Source organism: Tinamus guttatus, unplaced genomic scaffold, assembly GCF_059628265.1.
Source record: "Tinamus guttatus ecotype Peru unplaced genomic scaffold, ASM5962826v1 Tinamus_guttatus_pri_ptg000247l, whole genome shotgun sequence".
Classification (NCBI taxonomy): domain Eukaryota; kingdom Metazoa; phylum Chordata; class Aves; order Tinamiformes; family Tinamidae; genus Tinamus; species Tinamus guttatus.
Window position 1 is genome coordinate 2,793,730 of NW_028288781.1, and position 24,466 is coordinate 2,818,195.

The 24,466-nt window shown below is 35.3% G+C and overlaps 1 protein-coding gene across 1 annotated transcript; it reads right to left on the reverse strand.

Annotated features, from left to right (window-relative positions):
- Positions 1-2,973: 2,973 nt before the first annotated feature.
- Positions 2,974-24,110, reverse strand: CLGN (calmegin). The gene is made up of 15 exons (XM_010219678.2): positions 23,911-24,110; positions 22,085-22,155; positions 21,232-21,290; positions 18,563-18,704; positions 17,570-17,651; positions 14,369-14,561; positions 12,317-12,506; positions 11,573-11,686; positions 10,845-11,001; positions 9,534-9,749; positions 8,756-8,875; positions 8,353-8,500; positions 6,042-6,119; positions 4,599-4,702; positions 2,974-3,139 (listed from the first exon to the last, which is right to left on the reverse strand). The coding sequence occupies exons 1-15, from the start codon at positions 24,070-24,072 to the stop codon at positions 3,059-3,061; spliced, it is 1,917 nt and encodes a 638-aa protein (XP_010217980.2). The 5' UTR covers positions 24,073-24,110; the 3' UTR covers positions 2,974-3,058.
- Positions 24,111-24,466: the final 356 nt, after the last annotated feature.

Sequence of the window (24,466 nt, forward strand, 5' to 3'; positions counted from 1 at the left end):
AAACAGCAGTTCAAGGCTGTCTCTCATCTTTGCTCTAGTTGATTCTGAAAAGCAAACTAGGCTGCAGGAACTGCATGAGCGAGTGGCTAGGCAGTGGTAGAATCAAGCCATCTCAAGGTGCAAGCTTCTCAGCAGCTAAGCACTGCTCTTCCCCAACTGCAAGCAGAGCTCGTGCTGTTCCCTTCCCCAAGGGAAGTTTCCCATTTGTCTCTAAAATAGCTGTATAGTGTTCACTGCTGGAGTGACACCATCAAATGATTGCAAACACAGCACTAATTATGTCTGAAGGGGTGGTTGCGAGTCAAACTTGCTTATGATTTCTTTTTAAATAGTGTTGGGAACTTCACCCAACAAGGCACCAATGGCTCATCTCACATGATGAGGGTCCTATAAACATCTAAAACTATTTTAATCTTCTGTGGACTGTTAGCTTTTACTGCCTAGCTAGAGCTCCGAATACATCCAGGAATTGCTATCAGGTAGAATTAGTCACCTGGCTAATAGCCTGCTTGGTGTCTTAAGATTTGAGGATTAAAAAAACCAAACAAAATCCCCAAGCACTTAGAAAAAATATATTTCATTATAGCCATCCTAGTGTAAAAGCCATGTCAGTACATGTTTTCATCTGCACTGCAAGAGATGCCTACCAATGTCAAGTGGTAACGGAGCATGCACTTGTTAAACTTCAGCAGTTCTCCTGAGATGAAGTAATCTTAAAATCATGGTCTTGTATTGTAAGACTGGATAGTGGTATTTTATCCATCTATGTATATAGCAGCCACTCACCTATAAACACTTAACATCCCACTGTTGTGGCCTTCATTTAACTTATGAACATTTTAAAGATGTTGTATTTCTGACTTTACACTAAATAAAAGCTTTTGATTTGTCTGAACTAGTTAAATGTTTGTAAATTGTTAAAACGGTTCATAGAAAGGTAGAAAAGTAAGTTTGTTGCTTATTTTTTTTTCCTACATAGATGAAGTCTGAAAGCTGAAAGATGAGATGTGATTAGCAAATCTGGGGAGACAGATTAATCATTCACATGGTATTTTCACCCCTGGATGTTCTATTTCCATAGGCTTATCTATAGCCTCAAATCCCCTACTCACTTCTGGCATTGCTCTTATAGATACCCCCTTATGTTAGTAACTACATCGGCTGTATCTTCCAAGCTTCAGATAGTTGAAAGGATTAATGTTCAATTTAATTAATGTCTTACTGCTGAAGTGAGACAGTACAGACAGGTACTCCCTCCACAGCAAGGGAGTAGGTTAGCACTTCAGATGGATTTTATCCATAAGAAAGAGCCCCCTATTCAGAGAAATGACAGAAAGTTGTTAATGGGGTATTAATCAAGACTTCATGGCAACTGTAGGTTCAGAAGTTGAGAAAAGTCCAGGATCCTCTACATGACGACCGATCTGTGGAGCAACTGTATCTTAGCCATGAAACAAGCACATTCATGGGGAAAAACAAAACACGAAAACTAAAAGAAAAATGCTGTCAGCTTACAGCAATCAGCAATTCTGTCCTTCCACCAACTACTCAGGTCCCCTTGGTCACTGGCACTATCCTTCACTGCTGACAGTCTCCATCTATGGTTTAAAAATTCACAGGAGAAAGCGGTGCCTGAGGCCATTGTTTGTTACAGCAAACAGAGTAAAGACAACACAACTCATGCATTTAACATTTCTTACCAGAGATCTTTCTATATGTTTCTCCACAGAAAACAGAGTCCAAAATTCTTAACTTTAAAATACTTCAGCACACGCACTTGAAGACAAAGGCTTCATCAGGGATCTTCATCAGAGATAATTAAGACTTGCTCATTTGTTAGAGTTGCATAATAGTGGCAGAGCCAACAAAACCTCTGCTGTCTCAATTTCTTTTACTACAGCAAATGAGTTCCTTGCCAGGCATGAGGGATATCTGTAAAGATCTCTGTGTATTAGTGGATTTCAAATTATTTTTAGTATATAGGTCTTTTTGCCAGCAGTTTACACCAAACAGCAAAGCCACCAACAGGAAGAGGTTTCCAGTGATTGCAGTTTATTTTTTTTTAAATATACAACTGAACTTTAAACAAAACAAAGGTTATCTTACAATATGCAGTTTATTTAAACTATGACAACAGCCATTGCTTATGCCTGTAAAAATCCATCAAAAATTATCTGTATTAATAAATTTTACATTAAGCAAGAATTATTAAATATTTTTAAGAGGCAATGTACACTTAGCAAGTATTCTATAAATAGGGGCTATGCCATTGTGGCTTAGAACATGAGAACTATAGAAAGTTTGAAAAAAGTTACCTGTGGATCACTTTGTTGCTGTAGATTTGATATCTGCCTTCAAGAGTAAAACCAGTCATATTAGTTAACTACTTTTTCCATGAGTATTCTATAACTCCTCTTAAATAAATTAATGAATGTCTAAAGTGAACACGGAACTACCAAAATATCAGTATCAACTGTAAGAAATAATTTACAATAAAAAATGTGCCTAATATTATAGCTTACAAAAACAATGTTATTGCATTTAACTCTGCACAATAAAGCTCTTTCTCTTTGCAGTATGAACTGCTATAGATTATAGCATCTGGATTATCATCTCATTTGAGCTGAAATGTGTAAACTTCCAGAAGTTTCAAAAGCTATTTTTGTGCTAGAGCTAAATAATAATAATAATTTATTCCTCTAATGCTTTAAAAATATTTATAGTCAAAATTTACCTTTGACTCCTACTAATTTCTAAGAATATTAAAAATCCAATGACCAACCTGTGTTTTGACTTTTACTCTAAATTCAAAACATTAGCTAATTCTTCACAGATATTGCTCCCTAGAAAGGGACATAAGGAAAGTCTGGAAAGGTTAAAGAGGATGAGGTTAAAGAGGATGGAGAATTAAAACAGGCGGCTACATAGCAACAAGTCCCTTTTTTTTTTTTTTTCTTTTTCTTTTTCCCCCCAGGGACTTGCATGCTCTCAGGCCTACTGCAATGCCATACCAAAAGTTACAATTATCAAGTTCTAAAAATATTAGCTGGAAAAAAACTTAGTCTTTTCGTACTCTCCTTTTGCGAACTGATTTCAGTGGGCCATCTCCAGAGCCTGTGCCTTCATCAGCTTCTTTCATCTGAAATGGAAAAAAAAAAAAAGAATTTCAGCACTAACATTTCTATTTCTTTACTGAAACTGGCATGTTTGTTTCTTCTGCCCCTTCTCCTCATCACCCCCCATCATATTATCACTAAATGTAACACTTCATTGACAGGATTAATCTAATAAGTAACGTTGGTAAAAGATGTTTCCTTTCTCTGTTCAAGAAAGAGAGAATAGCACATCTAAACTGAAGTCAGTAATTCTTTTTTTTTTTTTAATGAATTCAACAATTTCCTTCAAAATTATTTTAATGTCCATTTCCTAGGTAAGAAACACTTAAAACATTAAAACTGCATTTCTTAGGGAGGCCACAAACAGATTTAATCCAGATATCCATTTTTCTGTGTCTAAGTGACCGGCTTGGATGTAGGTCTACAAACCATCTCTCCAACAGGAACTCCATTCTCGAAGGACACGCTGCTTCCTCTTTCCTGCATCACACCACACAAGCATCTGGTTCAGAATGAGCAATTCACTGAATGTGGCACTACTTTAGTGATGACGTGGTGTTGATGACATCCCCAAATTAGGTCATGAGCTAACTAATGATTAAAAACTTTGATGTTCTGAAAATGCCCATATAAGAGAGGCATAGCCTTGTGGTGACTGGTACCCTGTAATGGATTCAAGTATATTCCAGATCGCATACTACAAGAATTGCATACAGCTTAATGGGCTCATCAGATACTCTATTCTTGGGTAAATGCACAAGAAAAAAAATGTTTCGTACAGGAACAAGAGACAGTATTGACTAAGGGGTAGTAAATGAAGAAATACAGCCCTGAAACAAAAGGAGTGGTCTACTATTAAGAAGAACACATATCAATTACATTCTAGAACGTACTTTTCTGAAAAAATATTTAATAGAATCTGGTTCCCGGATTAAGTTTGTATTAAAAAAGGATAACCACACTTACTGAATTCAAAACATATGGGGTCATTTTGCTTAAAATCTTACTTTGCAATTTGAAAGAAGAAAAAACCCAAAGCCCTGAGATTTTTCCCAAGTCTCCCTGAAGGAGTACCCAGAAGCAAACAGTCAGTTACAAAGCATAGTAAAAACAAAAGACTGGATACCTAGGGCAACATCGATTTTTCAAAGCCTCCAATTCATTTCCTAACTTGTTTAAAATATAAAAATTACATTCTTGTAGAAACGGTTCATGTTTAGAGACCTACACAATCACTCTTAGGCTAAACCTCAATTTTACAATAAATACCATCTCCTGGACAAAATTACAGGAAGAGCAACATACGTTTTACAAGTCTGTACAAATGGTGTGTCTGAGGTGTAAAATAATTAGAAACATATCCCCCATCTCGTGATTTGTTTGTGGCTCAACAGAAGAAAAACTATCAGAGGTAACTGGGCTTAGTTGCAAGTATGATTTTGGAGAAGGACGAGAACAACACTGAAAAAAAGAAAACCTCACCTCATCATCTGAGCCAGATTTATTTGATTTATCACCTTCTTGGCTTCCATCTTCAACTTCATTTTCCTCTTCATCAGTATCTTCACCAGCTTCACCCTCACCTTCTGCAGCAGAAATTAATTTTACTTTATATACAGAACTCTATTAAGATGCAGAGGAATGAACTCCACCCTTTCTATGCTCCAGTTCTCACGGGATTGTATGAAGCAACACAAGCACTTTCTAGTGCCTTAGAGAAGCTGCATCACTGCCTCACAGCGAGCAGGGAATGCATTGAGTCCTGCTCTGACCAGCACAGGCTGCCCTGCTGGGCTCTGTCTGCCTCACTTCTCTGTACTTTAGAAGGATGCTGAGCACCGGCTGTTTGGGGCTCAGGACATAAAAACTGGCATTCCCAAGCTTGCATTTTAAGTATCAGTGTTCATGATAGGAGCTAAATCTCAGCAGTCACAAAAGAGTTACTGTAATCTAGTATCCTTTGCAATACTTTCCAAGCAAACAAGAAGACATCTCTAAATCTGACAGAGAAGGCATAGATGACATTTTACAAGTCTTCCCGTAGTTTTGTAAAAAACAGGAGCAACAGCTAAAAGGATTAACTACTTCAAACTCTGCTTTTGCTATCTTGGTCAGATCCTATGTGACACTACTTTAAGGTAAAAGAAAAACAGATAAGATTTTTTACTGCCTCAGCTCAGTAACGCCCAAATAAATTTAAGTGTTTGTGACATAGAAAACGCTACCTTTGTTCATATTCTAGTCACAAGATTAAAATTTTTAAGTTGTGCAAATCCAGCATCTTCCATAAGCACTCATTCAATAGAGGAAGAAAAACCAAAAAGCTTCATACATTGGAAGTGGCAAAGCTCAGAAATGGAGCAAAAAGAACAATATTATTTTAAACTATTAATTTAGTATAAAATGAATTGAATCGGTATTTAATATAAGTAAATTTATAAAACCTAATAAGCAAGAATCCAACTATGACTCAGCAATTACACTTCTTGGCAAGATACTTTTATTTGTTGGGATGTTTGTCTAAAAGAAGAGCAAGAGCATGAAGCAGTTAAGTGAAATAGTCAAGAATGAAATATAAACTTCATACGTGCCGACAAAAAAAAAAAAAAAAACAGGGCAGTAAATCCCAATGATAATGTCCTTTCAGGACCACTCTGCCAGCAACTCATTCTCACTTGAACTGAAAAAAATCTACAAGCCTTTCACTGCTCAGACCGAGTTATTCTCTGATCCAGAAAACAAAGCAGCAGGTAATAATGACGAAGGAGTTCCATATTGAGAAATCTGGTAGGAAAGTTACTTCCACAGCTGTTGAAGGCTGCCTTCTACCACCTTGCTGTTCTAGCAACAGCAAGGAAGCAGAAGAACAAGGAAGAAAGAGATTGTCTTCAAGACCTGGCCCTAACTATTTCCCTTTCCCTGTACCTGAAGGGGGATCCCTCCTTCCCATCTGCCTCCTTTCCTTCATCAGCTCACTTTTTGTCTCCTCCAGTTCTCTTCTTTCTAAAGCAGAAAAAAAAAAAGGAGGTAAGCAGAAGGCAATTGTTCCATGCTTTGAGCTAAGAAAGAGGCAAAAGAATGAAATCTTCTTTTTTTTTTTTTCCCTCTCTTCTCCCATCAAACTACAAATATAAGGGGTAACCTTATAGTGGTTACCTATAAGGGGGTAACCTAGAATTTTCTTGAAAACCTTGGAGTAGTCATATGAGAGCTAGTTCTGTTAGTTATGTTACTTCAGTTTAGCAACTAAATGTAAAGGTCTAAAATGAAGCTAACTGCTGAAACAACCATTTTAAAAATAATTCCTAAAAAAAAAAAAAAAAAAAAAAAAAAAAAAACACAAGAACAACAACAAAACCCACAGCTTTTCCACTGTGATTGCTTGGACCTTATTTCTAACACTCAAATATGCACTTTAACATAGTATTTATTACCTGTCCTGTAATGATTTAAGTCATCTAGACAACAGCAGATTCACAAACTATGTCCTCCATAAAAATTAAACTTTCCTCCTGTTCAAGTCAAAACAATATGCTAAATGCTAAGTGAAAGTTTGACAACGAGAACCTTAGATAAAAAGAAATGCCGTCTGGGGGATGTATGAATTACTCAACATGCCTTGGTCTGCCAGCTGTCTGAGATGAGTCATTTGCACAGGTTACAAGGGAAATGGTCTACTTTTACAAGATCACTGAGGGAAATGACGTCTTGCAAGGATGGATGACTGATATTCAAAACTTGCTCCTGCTCTCATCGTGGACCAGAATATTGATAAAGCAGAAGCTTATGATAGTAGAGCTCTAAGTTGAGAACAACAGTTTCACATATTGATTCTTAACAAAATAAAAGTGAGTTATCAGATACTCAACAGAACTCAGGACATGGGTATACAAAGGACTAAATTTGATGGGAGCATCCTGATGTGGATGAACAAAAGAATTTTGAAACTGAGGTGTCTCAAACAGCCTTACTGACAGAACTGCACAGAGCATCAAAAGTATCTGTGAAGTCCATTAAGACTGGGTAAAAAAAAAAAAAAACATTCTTTATCAGGAGCAAAAAGCATACTGAATAGAATGCTATCAAAAGGAAAACATAGGAAGAGAAAACAACAAAGGGCTGGGGCTACAAATGATGCTGAGAGCTAATATCTTATTAAGACTCCAGTGGTAAGAGACTTGGCTTAAGTTTGACATGGCAAGTGTTGCCCCAAAGTATAAAATTCTATATGGATTGGCGTGGGAACACATGATGCTGAGTTAAGTCAGATATTTGTGGCATACGGTGCAAAGATGGACAAGAAACACAAAGTTTCAGTTAGTAACATAAAAAGATGTTAAAGGCAGAGAAAAAAAAAGTCAATACTTCCTGAGTTGCTACCTTTGATGCCAGTCACCTGTCACTTATTTTTATTCTCACCAAGGAAGAAATGAAGCAAGAGGCAGAATCTTGCAGAGACTGAGGAGATCCTCACAGAAGTCAAGACAACACAATGCACATCAGGTGATTCCTTTCTTATTCATAACTATGCACTCAGGGAAATGCTAACACAAAATCAAAACTGCAGTTTAATAGCTTTGATTATATTTCATGCAGTAACATGACATAATTTTATCAAATCCTAAAATGCCAAAGTATACCTCAATCTACTGATTATTGATTTCTGCAAAAAACAGATTTCTGCAAGCAGTCAACGCATTGCTAGAAAGTGACATATAACACATGAAGCATAAAGCAAATGTCAGGATTTCATATCAACTTGACTGTCGAGACTTACGTTTTACTGAAAAGCGGCAACCAACAAAATATTTCAGAGTACAACCTTCCCACAGTGGGAGAAGTAAAAATAGCATTAAGGACTAACAGCTATTAAGTACACATCTTAAAGATACGACCTCAGCCATTCTAGGTACAGACATCTGAACCATTCAAGAATGTTCAGGACATGAAATATTAAGAAGGGAGAAAGCCTGACAGAAGTACTTTAATTCCTGCAGAAGGAGAAAAAATAATAATAATGAAGAAAGCTCTATTTTCTGCTTAATTTATCACAGAGTTTTTGGAAATGTAGTTCCACTCACTGAGGCCTGTCAAAGGAAAAGCAGAAAAGGCCCAGAGTAAAGCGGAGTGTATGAACTTAAATTTCAACTGATTAAAATTACTGGCAATACAATCTGTCATCTAGACCTAATCACATGTTCATATTTGTTGTACCACAAACTGTTGCTTGTCTTACCATCTCCAGCAATCTCTTCTCTATTTTGTTTTTCCTCTTCTAATTCTATTTCGTCATCTTCTAACTCCTGTCCCTCTTGTTCTAGTTCTCCCTTTGTAATTTGCTTAGGTATATCACTTTTTTTGAAGCCGATATCTTCATCTATCTTCTACAACACATTAAAAATCAACATACATTTAAAGTCAGATTTCAATGCTCATTTACTTATGTTTCATTCTTAAATAAATATTATTAATGGCACATTAAAAGAGCATGTTGTTGCACAAATGCTAGGATTTTGCAAGTTTTATATTTTAGGTAAGAGTTTAAAACAAAATAAACAGCCAAAAAAAGAACAAAACCCCAAACCCACCCCCACCTTAACCCCATCACACAGAAACAAAAGCCACTCAATTTCTCCTACCTTTGCTGGCCAACAGAACAGCACACCCAGACCAACAGGGAGAGCTAAAGTCAGGATGTAAAGAACCCAAAGCCATGGGTAGTCATCTGCTGCAGTCACCAGCTGAGTGAACATACCAGGCTGTGAATATATATATAAAAATATTTTTTTTTTAAATAAAACACAATCAAAATAGACTTTGTGTTTAGAACAGTCTCCAGTTTTCAAAATTTGAAATGCACAGTACTCATTTTTCTAAGCTATCAAAAAATAGGACCTTCAGGAAGAAAACATACTCAGTAAAAGCAGCCACTAGAGGGGCTCATGATCATGGATATTAGAGCAGGTTCACCCTACAGAGTACCAATCTAGACAAACTGTAGTGGCTGCTCAAGCACAGCAGAACAAAACGTGGACATATGGGTAGAAGAGCAGACACAGGTGCACAAACATATGCACAAATATACGCACAAACATTTTCTGAGCTGCATATTATTCATCCAGAATCCCATAATCTTTAAACACAAAATCACCTAATTATCTATTTCTGGAGGAATGGAAACACATACATAAACAAGTTATTGGGAAAAGTGTGGATAGCTCCTACTTTTCATACTAGGTAGTCAAGCAAAGCATTTTAATACCAGGAGGATATTGATCTAGCTAAAAGGTCAAACTGGGAAAAACTGTTACAGCTACTTAACAAAATATTGTAATTGTAGATAAATTAATATTCTGTGAGCATAAACAGAAAATTCTTCTCACTTCTTCCTCTATAAGAACATAGTATAGCTTATACCTCGTTAGCACTTGCTATTAATTTTTTCAAGCCCCAGCCATCTGCTGCCCAGCGATCTGCTACTTCTTTTTCTGAGCATATAATGAAGTTATCAAAGTAGATATCTGATGTCATAGACCAGAGCTCTAAACCAATAGCACTGACAGCAGTCATCTCAAATGGGTGAAGATCTTCAAAATAGTCTGGGTTCGAAATTTTCCGGGGTCTCCAGATTCCCTTTGAAAGGGTAGGGGGGAAAAAAAAAAAAAAAAAAAAAAAAAAAAAGAAGATTAAGAATACATTAGAAAACAATTAGGGCTCCCTGAATACTTTCAGTTCGCTACTCAAAAAAACATTCCCAACACTGTCAGTTATGCTCAGATGCATGTGTGTGCATATGTACATACATATATATATATATATATATAAATACATAAAAAGCTGATAAAGCTCATTACTGATCACTATAAAATTCTTAATTGCTAAAATATCATTGGACTGTGGAATGTCAGAGAGAAAATAGCTACTACCTCAAAACAGTATTCTAAAGGAATGAGAACATATAGAGCAAATCATTACTCTGAAGTTGCAACTGTGTGTGTGTGTGTGTGTGTGTGTGTGTGTGTATATGTATATACTTGTAGCTTCTGTAACCTGAAGTGTTACACAACATTTTCAGCAAGGAAAATTCAGCTCTGTGAATACCTGTCAAAATTGCTTAAAGCCACACACTCTTTTGTATAAAAACCTGCTTAGATCTTAAACTAAATTAGACTTAAATTCTCCCAGAACAGAATTAACACAAAGGAGCTCTTTGATGTCAGACTAATTCTCTCTTGTATCTGAGGTTACAAGAGAGGTGCTATTCAAAAGTCTGTCTTCTTACTGAAGGGCTTAATCTTAATTTTGATTAAGTATGCTCATTTAAAGATAAGCCCCTACAAAAATCTACCAAGAAAAGAGTGAATTATTCTATTAAATAACACAATTCAAAAGCCCAAAGATATAAAACAGTCGAACTGTACTTGGTTTGCTTTCAAAATTAGTATTTCAGTTCCACAAAACAGACACTTAAAATCTTGCATCTCCTGTATCTCTTTGAATTTACTATTTGAATGTTCTTTTCATATATTTTATAAATATGAAAAGTTGTTCTAATAGCAGCCATAAAGAAAGCTTATTTATTCTAAAAGCAGAAAAACCTCCAGATGTTTAGTGATGATGTTCAAGCTCATTATAAAATATACTGTAGAAAAGTCGAGAATAACATGGCACTTCAACTTGCCCGCTGTTAAACTATCTTCTAACAACAAAATTTAGTATTGTTATTACCTGATAATTAGGATTATCTATCATAGGTGGTTTCCATTTTCCTTTATATTTTGGATTATTCATCACAGGATGCACCCATGGTCCACAACCAGGTGCAGTCTCACACTTGGGATTTGGAATCTGAGGGGCTTCCCACTCACCATCCATTTCTTCATCCCTACAGAAACAGGGTTAAGAATGACTGACAAACATTCAGTTCAGACTCATCTGAACACTAGCAGTCAGTCTCAAATTGAAGTTTATACTTTTCTTAAAAAAAAAAAAGCCTCAGAGTTTTGCTTGCACCTTTTTTTATGTGCATATATTTTCAGAGCGCTTTTTAAACTATATTTTCAACTACGGCATAATTGAATGTAATTTTATTATCCAATCTGCAGATAGCTTGAAACACTTCCCCATAAGGTGCTTACACCACTTTGACCACCATACAATATATAAGTATCCACTTAAATTGTTTTATCATTGTAGCAGATTCCCTCAGAGGAGTCTCTGGTATCCCCCCTTTTATATCTTCAGAAATAATAGGCAATTACTGACATTTTCATACTTTTCTAAAAACACTCCCCAAACCAACAGATGTTTGACCACATCTTAAAAATTATGACTTGTTATGTCCAAGTAAGGTGAAATGTGAACTGAAGTTCTGATCCACAAAATTCCACATAACAAATTGCCAGAGATGATTCAGGATACATTAATAGATACGTATTATGGAACTAAGTTCTTACCAGTCCTTCGGCTTTTTTGCATGAGGGTCTGGAATATACTTCGGTTCATCATCAAGCCATCCCTCAGGCTTCACAGCATCAGGATCTTCTATTTTCAAAGGCTCATCTTCATCCCTTTAATTACAGACTGATGTTATAAAATACAGCAACCTGACTTTGAACCATAGTTCTGTTCAGAGGACTGTAACTAACATGAAAGGGATGATATTCAAAGGCACAACAGAATTAGGCACACAAACCTATTTTAAATTCATATTTAAAAGTTATAGTTACGCAGTTACAAGAGATGCTAATTAGCCCACAAATTGCTGCCATCAGCTGGTAGATTTCAGATATGTTTCCCCACTGACTTTTTCTCTTTTATTCCTCAGTTATTATATGATCTTTACCTCACAGAAAACGATCTAAGCAGAAATCACTAAATGTAAATAAAGAATACGTAATGGAGGGAGGAAGAAAAAAAAAAAAAGATAGCATTTCTAATCTTTCAACTAATCTGAGGTATTACTTGCTACAACAGAGGCTTGAAACAAATTAGTAGGAAACACAAGTTGTATTTAAAGAATGGGTCCTTACACTCCCCCAATCTGTACACATTTTCAAACACAAGTATTATTTTTTAGTAGAAAAAAAAATATGTCATTAGCAAAACAAACAAACAAAAGCCTAACAGCAACAAAATCCACCCAGTCAAGTCTTTCAAAGTGTTTAAGTGTTTTTCTACAGATAAATTTATCTCCTTACCAATCATCTGGTTTTACAGCATTGGGATCTGGTATTTTTGCTCTCTCATCCCAGTCATCAGGCTTCTTATCATTAGGATCATCTATTTCTTTAGGTGGGTTTACTGGAGGAATCATATCCTCCAGAAGACTTCCTTTACTGACAACTGATTGGTCGATTAACATTTCAAAAGTATCATCTGGTTTCAGCACTAAATTGAAATATATATGTATTAAAAGAAAGCAAAAAGTATACATTTTACAGATCTCTCTAGCCCAAAGCCTATACACTGTGCACAAGTTTAGACAAATAATAAACAAATAATTTCCCCCAACAGATTTTCCATTCAGATCAGCTACGGGACCTGGACACAATACAATGAAGTTGCTACTGTGGAGACAGCGTGTCCAGCATCAGGCCCAGAAAAACTGAAACCTGCAAGATGCTCATTAGCTGAAATACATCCAAGCACATTCTAACAGATTCAAAAACTCATCACTTGGCCAAAATTCTAGGAATTTTATATGAGGACAATAAAAATAAACCTTTGCCCACAAAACATCTCTGCTATCAAATTACAGCTCCACGCTGCACAACGTGGAGACAGAAGCACTTGGGCAACACCACAACAGAAGAACCATCAAAGCAGTATTTACGTCTCAGGCTCAGATCTGACTGAGCTCTTTGCCCAACTGCCAGACTGCAAACACACAAAGCTCTTCCCCAATGGCTAAGTATTTCAACAAGTTCAGGTAGCTGATGGAGAAGGGTCTTCAAATGGAGCAGCAACAGGCTCGACTACAGACCTTGTATCCAGACCCATTTCTAATGACCAGCAATTATACTAATCGCTTAACAAATGTAACCAAATGTACCTCTTGCTCTAAATAAGATTATTAATTCAAAGCAAACACTATTCCACTTTTAATGACAATTTACTGAGGTGGGAGCTGAAAGCAAAAATAATCTCATAATGATATTATGATAATATCTAATTAAGCTCTTACAGTTTAAAAGCTTTGAACTGAATTAAAATATCCACAAATGCAAAAATTAAAACCCCACATCATTTTAAATACGCAGAATCATAATTTTTTTTCCAACAGATTTTATCAATCAGATAAATACGTTAGAATCATATTCAACATCTTTGGTCCTATTAAACTATTTGTTCTATTCTAACATCCATAATTGAGTAAATACTATTTGAATTTAAGCATCTTTAATCATCATCTCAAAAGAACATGCAACCAGAGAATATCACTCATTCCTTTACTTACTAAGTATAGGAGGGTGGGAAAGATCATTTACTGATTGTTCCCCCGCACCTCATTTCTGTCATTCTGTTTTACTTACTCCTAATGTTTGCTATTATGGCACACTACCCTATTTTTTTTATGGCAGATTAAGTTGAGCACATTTTTCATTATTAATCAGTGAAAATTCAATTAATTCTGCTGGATTTGCAGTATAACATAGATTTGTTTACTCTCTTTTTCTCATGTTTCTCTTTATTCTTCCTATAAATTTTGAAAGGAACCACAAAAGTAAAGTCTCAGCTCTATTGTATTGTTCATTGACAATTAAAATAGCCCAAATTTATCTTCAGTTCAGAGTGGGTGGTAGCACCTCTTTATGCATATTGCTGCAGATGGAGCTTTACCAAGACCTCTAATGTGTGGAGATAATCAGCATTCGGTGTTCTGCAGGATGTCTAAATAAATTTCTGTAAATTCATCTGATACTCAATATTCTAGGAAGGTATTTGATACTTTTTAATACCATTCTTATCCTTATGTCATCTTATCATAGTAAAATACAGAAAGCAGTAATCAACTGCTCCGTGTTAAGCTGGCCAATATGCATTTCCCTGGAACTGAACCTTAAACTACAGCACTACAGAGCCAATTGTGTTCTGCATCCATTAAAGCATTTACGCTCATATGTTAACACAACTACCCCACAAATGAACGGACCATTGCAAACAGAAAGCTGGCTCAGATGCAATGTTTCAGTGGAGGGAAAGTAATCTCTAGCATTTCTTAAGTTAAACTTTTAAGAATTAAACAATACCAAGAGTATAGAGGTGTGTCTTCTTGTCCATATAGAATTTTTTTAGATCTGCAACAGATTGTTTTGCATGTTTTTCATCATATTCTCCAGTTTTAGGATTCTTATGTCTGAAGATAAAGTGTAGTTTGTAGTCTTCTCCACATTTATCTGGTCCAAACATAATAGTATAAGGTGTTTTGTCAAAAAAGTATTCCTGCAGAAGCAAGAAAGCTGAGCATGGGTTATGCTGTACATTTGCTGAAGTCACCATGGCTACTACTTTGCCTTGATGCTGTAGCATGTGGTAGTTACCTGTTTTCTCCTATAACATTAAATCTAAAACTGAAAACTGGTAGGCAGAATCCTGAAAGGTACAGAACAGTCCCTGTGAGTTGCTGAGTGCTTTCTGTTCTTAGTTCTGGCTAACCGTAAAAGAACAGTTAAGCTTCTTATAGGAACATAAATATCCTTACTAAGACATTATCCTTACATTGAGTGGAAATGCTTGTCACAAAACAAAATGCCTATCTCCTTCTACATACATTACACTAAAAGACAGAAGGAAACTAAATACTATGCTTTCCAGCAAATTAGATTTCAATGCATATAAAAAGGATATAATTATCCAGTACTTAAAAGTATACTGCATTAAGCTGTTCAGATATATTCAATATTTTTCACCTGTTTATACAATTTTTGTATTTGTAATTCACAGTAACTTGTCATAAATTCTTAAGGAATTACTTGAGGGGAAATAACTTAAGTTCTGGAAAAAAAAAAAAAAAGATTCTTGAAAGATACACCCTGACAGGTGTACACCCTGACCCTGATACACCTGACCCTTATTTTTGCAATAAGCTTGTACTTTACATATATATATATATGTATATATATACACACACACTTTATATATATATATATATATACACACACACACACACACACACTTTTTAAGCAGTTTTTGTAGGCAAGGTAAAACATTATTATTTTAGATTTAGCAAAAACTGTAGAAGCACATGTTTTATATTTGGTCACTTTTACAACACTCATCTTCGAAAATGTCACTGATAGGATTAAAAATATTCAACTGACTAATAGCAACAAGCATACAGCATTGAGATATATCTAATTTTAAATTAGAAAATAAATGTGCAAGAAAAGACTGACTCTTTCAAGTTACTTCATCTTACAGCCAGCAAAGCTCAAAAAAAGCATGCATTGTGAGCCAATCCAGAAACAGGTAAGTTTTGTCTTTGCTGCCTCTCTGGTTTACTAACGCACACACCATTTTTTCTTATTTACACATCTTTCCACAATAAAAGCTGCCATGCCTCAAATGGTTTTCCTACAGCCCATGTTTTAATACTTACTTGTACAAAAATTGTATGAAGTACAGAGAGAAAAAAAATAGCATACAGATTTTGGGAAATAGCAAGAGAAACAGGAAGATGCCTTAACGCTTTTATTAATATAACTGCTTAAAAACAACACTTTATACATGCCACCACTGTTGGTTTGCAGGTGAGGACAGGCAATGTCTTGAGCCTGTCCTGAAGAATTTCTTCTTCATTTTGCACATAACCAGGGCATTGCACTTCACAGTAATACAAATGTGGGTAAACCAGCATCCAGAGAGGCTGCAGGCAATGCCATCTCACTGTGAGCTAGGGCCTTCTTTCATTATTTTAAGTTTAGTCAGCACACAATGACATCCTTCAACTTGGTACTTTAAAGTCAAGATTGTGGCTTCATAGGTCAAGAAAACAGCAGCATGTCTTAGGCATAGGGGCCTAAGATGGACATCAGTCCCTACTTACTCAGAAAGAAAATTATGAGATTTTTGCCTCCACTTGCACGAAAAGAGATTTTTAGAACATTTGTTGGTTTTTTTTCATCCCACAAACTTGCCTTTCTAGCTTACCAAATCTTGTTTGGTGAGCAAACTACACAGCCTGATGCATCAGAATGAACAGCTCTATAGGCTGTAGCTGTGACTGCCTCAAGTTTCTGTCACTACAGTACTGAAAGCTGCCTCAACAACACTAATAAATCTGTAGCAGGCAGGGAAGTCAGCTACTAAACAGCCTCAGCAGCTTGCTTGAGGACCAGAATTATCGTTCTCGTTTTGTGTTTGTAGTGCTGAGCCATGGTAAGCTCCCCCCAGTCACGATGTGCCCTTTCTCTTGCCAAAATTTTGAATCCACACTGGTCATTCCAAGTTTATCCAAGCATGTAACCTATTTCTGTAATTGCTGTCATATATTAGAAGCACCAGCTCCCACTGAATATATCAGCCAATTCTGCTCTGCCAGCATAACAAGCATTCTGCAGCAAACTCTAGGCCACAAATCACTGTGACTTCTGAAGGTTAAAAGCACTGATAGAATATCCTCCATCATGGCCTAGATTGTCTACATTTGCACCTGAGGGTAGGGGTAGCTATATAACAGCAGAAACAATCAGTTTGTGTGTGCTAGAACCAACGCTTGACTGAAAAAGGCAAGCAGCATTTTGAACCAGAAATGTCCAATTGTGTCAGCATAGCTGTAAGGAATGAGGCTCAGAAAGGACAAGCAAGTTCCCAACAATACTGTGAGAGAATCTACTGAATGGCCCAAAATACTGAGGTACTTTCTGTTGTAGATTGTTTCTCTTGATTTTTCTTGTTTGTTCATTTTTTGTTTCTTTATCTAGGATAGCTGATCATTAACAAAATTTCCCTGAGGATGGAGATTCTCATCATAAGCATTTTCTAAATCTAAGTCTTGGGCTTTTTAAAAGATTACATATGGCATATCATTTGGTAAAAAACTACTGAAAGAACATTTGAGATTCTATGCCTTGTGCTATTTCAAAGTCAGATGAAACAGTAATAGAACTCTTCTGTTCTGCCTATCAATGCTTGAAATTTTATTACATAATACTGCTCATATGCAGAACTAAGAGGAATACATTTAACACACTACACTGTTCATTTAAATCTTTTGAAATTCACATTTTTCCAATATTCCAATAAAAACCTGCACAACTATGAAAGCTTTGTGTACTCATGATCAGTCTTAGCTATGTCATTGATCTTGCCCAAACTTCTGCTTGAATATTTTGGATGCTGTTAGAAATATAGTATGTATTACGAATTATTCTTTTACTGATTCCCCATAAGAACAGTTATCTATTCTCAAAATGAATATATGTTAGCAAATATTAAGCAAGACAACATACCAGATCCAAGTCATCACTTCTGGACAGAAGCTTAACATACGCTCCGCCACAGTCAATACCTTCTTGAAAATTGACTTCGTACCTGGGTAAAGGGGGAGTAGTAAAATAAATAAGTAAATTTAAATTCATTTATCATAGGGAATTCTAATTTTGCGTATGTTCTTACTATCTGTTAGTCACAGCTATGAAAACCTTTCTACATGGCCAAAAGATTTTAGTTACCATAAAAACCAACACAGCAATGATGTCAATCAAAAGCATCACAGTAGCAATTGCTGCAGCTTTATCACAAAAAAGAAAAGTTCCGAGGTTTTATTGACCAATGTACAAGTATCAAAGTGAATTAGCAACCGAGCCCTGGAAGATTTCTGCTATCTTAGAAACTACCTATATGACACACTATATTCAGCCACAGCAGTTATTTTTATGTGTTTACAGGCATAACAAAGCAAGTCTCAGTATCAGAAACAATATATAGTCATATTGCCATGGCACTGATCACTAATTTCACCAGGTCAAAAGTACACTGAGCTCCACTGATACTGCTGTGGTACCTGCAAGACTCAAGCCACAGGCTGTAAATGTAAAAAAGCTCTACTCAAATTACATATATACTATTCAAATTACGTATATACATACATATACTTAGATTTTCAGAGAAAGACTGAAAACCTATTAGCTATTTTAGCAGTTTTGTAAAATCTTTTATTTCTGGCCAAAAATATTTCAAAAGAGCTTAAACAATATTTGTTAACACTTTTATTGCAATCTTTTTTATTGTTTATTAAACTTTATTAAATTAGTAAATTAAATTTTACTTAATCATCAGATCTTACACATCTGCAGTTCCGATATGTCTGGATATGATCGTCAATGCTACATGCAAGTCAGTTTTTTTCTACAAGGATTTAGATTCGCTTCTTGACTTAAAGTTTTTAAGAACAAAATTGTTAGGCACAAAATTGTTAGGCACAAATTTGAGGAATTACTTACTGAACAATCAAAGGTTTATCATCAAAAATAAATGGCTTTGTTAGCATAGCTGATATTGCATGATGCTTTGCTATTGATTTTAACACTAATCCTCTGTCTCCAGGCACTGTGTTTTCTTTCAGCTCTTCTACTTCCCATCTTCCTAAAACAAACATAGAGACTCTTTGGAAAAGAAAGAAGCAAACTGAAGCTATGAAATCGCAGACATCTTGAAAACTGAATGAGCAGCAGATTACCAAAGCAGGGAAGACAAGTTCTGACTCAGACAACAAGGAGAAAAGAAAGCTTAGAGAAAAAGAATATAAGAGATACAAGTAGTTGTAACAAGAAATGTCAGAAAAAAGAAGTTTAAGTTGATGCTTTTATAACAGCAGAAAACCAACAGTTTCACAACTGTGAGAATGGAGAGTGCCAACATCCACTGTATTTCCAATTAATTGAAATTTTGTATGCAAGAAGCAAGAGTACATTTTAGACATCTGTCATATATTCAAGACTAACAGGGGAACTGCTAATATAGAGACTGTCACAAGGCTCCTATTCATATTTAATCTGTTTTACTGTAAAAAATCAGCCTTACTTCAGCCTTAAGAAAGCAGCAGATAGTTAAAGAAATATGTGCACCTTGGGTCAGCTTAGCTATATACAGAAAAGCCTGCTCTCCCACTTCACCAAAAGTGTATTAGTTCTAGTCATTTAAGATGATGCCAACTTTCTGTATTTTAAATATAGTGTGTAATGTACATATTTTTTTCCTACTCTCTAACTTAGAGAGGCTTGAAAAAAGATCTTTAATACTGCAGAACTACATCTTTGAGTTGTGGTATCCCATAGTGCTTGAGGAAAGATAACATTTATTCAAATTCTAAAATAAGCAATAGCTGCAAGGTGCTATGCAAGCTAGATACCAATAACATTCTTCCTCTCCTTCCCTTAAACAGAAGATTTTTCTGGTCAACTTTAATCACATGGAAGATGAAGCTTCACAGAAAATAAAAGTATTTGCAGGAATTACCACATTTGATCTTAAAAACAAACAACCAAACAGCTTTCAAAATAATAGGTTATATAAATTTGAATTCCCCAAAGATGCAATTGACTACCCAAGTAGACAATATGAAAATAACAAGACTTCTGTAAAGGCAATTATATTTCTTCAGAGATTATCAGCACCAGATTCATCAATTTTATTTTCTAGAAATTAAAACACTGAAGGAAAGACTATTTTTACTACCCTCCGCAATTTTGGAAAAAAATTAAAAATAAAAAACCTCTCAATGTGGAAAAAAACTACAGGAGGAAGACTTGAAGACTTGGCGCTTTCAAGGCACTTTTAAGAAGCATTTTAGGGGAGATTCACAGATTCAGTTAATAAAAGTAAACAGACATTTCATTCTCCAATTCCATAGATTATAAAAAGCCATTAAAAAGGAACAAATAGAAATATCAACAAAAACAAACCCACAGTTTTCCTTATTCAGGAGAGAGGAAAAAACCCTTCTTCAACACTGCTCCTTCCCAGGAATAAGACCAAATAGTAATATTAAGTAAAACACCAAGAAAGAACACAATATCAAGCATGTGGAAAAGAGTTTAAAAAGGTCTTTTCACCACAGGCTTTTACAGTGAGAATTCTTCTGTGGACTTTTAAACAAATGTGACTGTTTTGATACTACAGTCACACTGAATTGAAATTTCATCTAATAAAAGGCCAAGCAATCAGAGAGAGGACTAAACTGTAGAAATGGGCATATCTGTCTCGGTTCTTAAAGGCATCTCTTCTGCATCGATATCACCTCTGCAACTTCTAAACATTTACCAGTTAATTCATGCCCTACAACATCTATTCTGTGCCCTCTCTTACATCAAGGTCCCTCAAGTTACTTTTGCTTGCTTAATTAGACGGAATTGATTTCATTTGACAAAAAGTATTGGCAATTTTTCTTTTTCAGCAGAAACGTCTCCTATTCTCCCTGGCTCCTCATGAATGAAATAAACTGAGCTTCCAAAATTACTGCCACAGATCACATCTCTTCAACAACAGTTTAATACCATATTCAGACAGAAATATCAAGCTTATGATTTTGTTAACTTGAAGCCATAACAATAAACTCCATCCAAACAACTTTATCGCTATTATCTTTGGATATCTTCTTAAGAATAAACTGTACAAGAACCACTGTAGAATCCTACAAACAGTCTATCTAAAAAAAAATGAAAAAAAAAATCAGTTTCACCTTTTTTTTTAATCTCAAAGTTCAAGGATCTTTTAAACAACTGATGAATTAATACGAGATGCAGCAACATGGAAAATGCTACATTAAAAACGCGTTTATTAACTGAAATTGAAGTGTCAAACCTCTGAAACCACATTATTTCTCAAGAAGCACCACTCATAAACTGTTAGTAGTGAATGTTCATATACCAGAAGATACTATAATATCATTCATCACAATAGCATTGTAAGGATGGTACAAAACCGTCCACTTGCTAAGAGACCCAACAGACAACATCTCAAATCCAATTTTTAGAACAATAATCATTACACAAGACTTTTGACCTGTGTCATTTAGGTTTTTAAAAATAAGTGCAGTGTAAAAGTTAGTTGTTTCTTAGAAAACAAGAGCATCAGAAACCATACAGTAGTAGTAAACATTAAAAGGTTTTACCATCATATTTAGAGATGTTATCATCTGTGTCTTCTTTCTTGGTTTTAGACAACACCCACCTCAAAACAAGAAGTATATTAGTCACTTAATCATCTAATGCAAATAGGCATGCAAAATCTTTTCAAACAAGGAAAAACAGCATTAGCTTTCTAGGATCTACAATAGCAATTTTGATAGTCAGAATCCTGGACCTTTTGGTTATTCAAAAAGGTATTAAAAATAACTAGGAAAAAAATATAATAGATTAGCCTAGACTAACCCTTATTTTGATATACTTCCTAAAGTTTAAATGAATATACATTTATAACTCTAAAATTATTCAGTTGTTTCAAAAAAAACACATAGTCTTATAAAAGTATTGAGGTTGGTAGCCTATAAAAATATTATAAAAGCATAAGAATACTACAAAAGCATACAAGGCCAAAAATAAACAGAAAATAGCAAAATTTAAGTGTAATATCTACAAGCTTGACAAGAAAATAAAACAATCATCCAAATAATCCTTAGTGCTATTTGACAGTAGCAATACACACACAGAGGAGATGAGTGACAAATGACAGTTAGGTGCTAATCTATTATTTTTCTTAATATCCACAAACATAATCTAATAAGTACTTCAATATATCATAAAGATAGCAATATACCTGAAGTGTTAATTACCCAGATTAATAGTAAGCGTTCAGAACACGTATTACTCAATTAAGCACTACCCAGTATTATCCCAATTCTAACCTCTATAAAATTACTTTAGATAAAATATCAGCAAAATGAGACTAACAGAAAAAGAAGAGTCCAGCCATTTTAGGTTAAACTGATAAAGCTGTTAATTTATAATTTTTAAGGCAGTACTCACCCTGCCAATATTCCATCAAAGGTTTCTGTAAAGTATACTTCCCCAGTAGGCTTTGGAGTCTGGTACACAACCTAAAAGATGTTTATAGATGCACGCTCTAGTAAGCAATTTTTTCAATGAAAACCACTATTGTACCTGCAGAAGTAATCCGCCCAGCCAGATCAGCAGAGATCCTTCACTAAAAGCATCTAATAAATGAAGACCTGGCCCCAATTCTATATATAGTTGGGGTGTGCATCCCTCCAACCATGTGCAGTTCCTCAGACATGATTCATCCAGGTGACCAAGAGACAGTGGTAAAAAGCAGCGAAGGAAATCAAGGCTCAGGGCAAGGACCCTTAAAAGGCAGCGGAATCTGAGAGTTTCAATTCCAGTGGTACGTTAGTAATAAGAGGGGCTGCTACGTTGCTTTTAACTTCATGTTCAGATAGAAGAAAAACCCATTCTCTTTTCCAGATTGTTGAAAGATAGATCAAGGTTCTCCCTCTAGAAGCAGTACAGAGTTCAAATGCATCACTACTTTTCCTTTTTTTGCCCCTTCTTGCTGTGCAACAGCAGATAGACAAAGGGAACATATCAGCATCTTTCTAAAGTTTCTTGTAGAAAGTTTCAGATACGATGATAAAACCACACATAAAGTACAAAATTTGCTTTTCTTGTGTTCTAAGTTCATCATTAAAAATACTGTCATGTCTACTTATCCTTGATGCTTCAGATTCTGTAACCAATTTTATAAGGAAATAGTTTCCTGGCTCCGCTGTACTGAAGTCCTAATATAAGACAGTGATACCAAAGACATGCCAAATAACTTTAAATTTACATCAGATGGAAGAAAATGGCCAGAAGGAATAAAGCCAAAACAAATACTCAAATTCATACATTTGAACAAGCACAAAGTTTCTTTCTCATTATGACGAAGAAGGGAAGAGAAAGCTATACTCTGTTAGCACTACTGATATGGAAAAGAAACTGCGGATGCTTGAGGTTTACAAATTAAGTACAGCACAGAACATTTAGAGATCTAAGTTTTACTAAGCATGTTTGTAGGAGAAAATTCTTGGACTGTCCTTTCATTTTTTCAATAGGATTGAGAGGTTGAAAGTTTTCCCAGTTTTCTGCATAAACTTGTGAAAAAGGCAATCTACTCCTGCAGCTTGAGAAGAACAAAGATAAATTACAAATCAGGGGGACAGGGGCTCAGAAAAGACAGTTTACTGAATTTGCATCAGTCCTTTTTTATGCACATATTTTCCTTTCTCCGCCTTGCTCTATCCCTCCCCTGCTTCTACTTAGCACAATACAGTTGGGCTGCTCAGTGAAGTAAAAAATAATACATATAGTCCATATCTGCTACGAAGCTGCTTAACAAAAGTTGGAAGCTCTTTGGAGAACAAAGAAATAAATAATTAAAGAAGGGGTAAGAGAGATAGTTGTGATTAATGAAACCAATAAATTGTTCTGAAGTCAAAATAAACCCAAGCAACATTTTATGCTTTCTTCTCTATAAACAAATCCTAGGCTGCAAGCTACATTCCAGGATGACTAAAAACTAAAGACTCCAACTCTAAACAACAGACTAGCAAGGTTTTCTTAATGACTATGCACTACAGGTAGGAAATCTTATTTTCTACTTTGACATAGTAGATTCCTTTACGAAGCTTGTCCTCCGTGTCATAGATTGTACCTGGGGATTTGACACACACTGCCTACGTTGTGTTCAATTTGCTCTTTTTAAAATGCACTGGTATACCAATTTCCATTACACAATTTCTATTACACCTATTTTAAAATCAAACATAGTTAACTAAAGACATCTATAAACTTACCCCTAAAGGAGACATATCTTTGCCAACGTCGTGATCTTCAGATTCCTTGTCAAAATCCTCCACTTCAATACCTGTATCTCCATTTTCTTCATTTTCAATTTCTGTAGTTACTGAGCTCATTATCAGGACACCCAAACATAGCCAGTCCCACTGGAAATGCATTCTGCTTATCTGAACAATTGAAAGCTGTAAACTGTAAATAACATTGTAGGGATTCAATCAATGCTAGTTCAATTTTACTCAAGATTTTAGCTAAAGAAAGAAAATAAATCAAAATACGAATGTTTTAGAGTTATTATAGTCTTTATTTCTTATCTCACTATTCTCTCATTTTAGAAGACTGCTCTATCTTAATTTTAAATTTCTTTTTACTATATAATCCCCCTTTTTTTTTTTTCTCTTCACCTTCAACCTGATGAAGTGCTCGCAGCCTGATCCCTTACTTTCCCAGAACAACAATCCAGCAAGTATTTGACTTCTGGATAGTTGTAATTTTAAGAACTAAAAATGCTTTTATTTTTCTCATTCCTTGCCAATCTGAACCAGTAATCACATT

Bases quoted from the DNA above. Each gene is read 5' to 3' on its own strand.
- CLGN (XM_010219678.2), bottom strand. From the start codon at position 24,072: ATGCATTTCCAGTGGGACTGGCTATGTTTGGGTGTCCTGATAATGAGC. The intron at 14,562-17,569 runs GTATGTTGTCTT...TTGCTTCTGCAG, and splicing joins GAAGTGATGACTTGGATCTG to GAATACTTTTTTGACAAAAC. The intron at 8,501-8,755 runs GTAGGAGAAATT...AATGTGTTGTAG, and splicing joins TGTTCTGTTGGCCAGCAAAG to AAGATAGATGAAGATATCGG.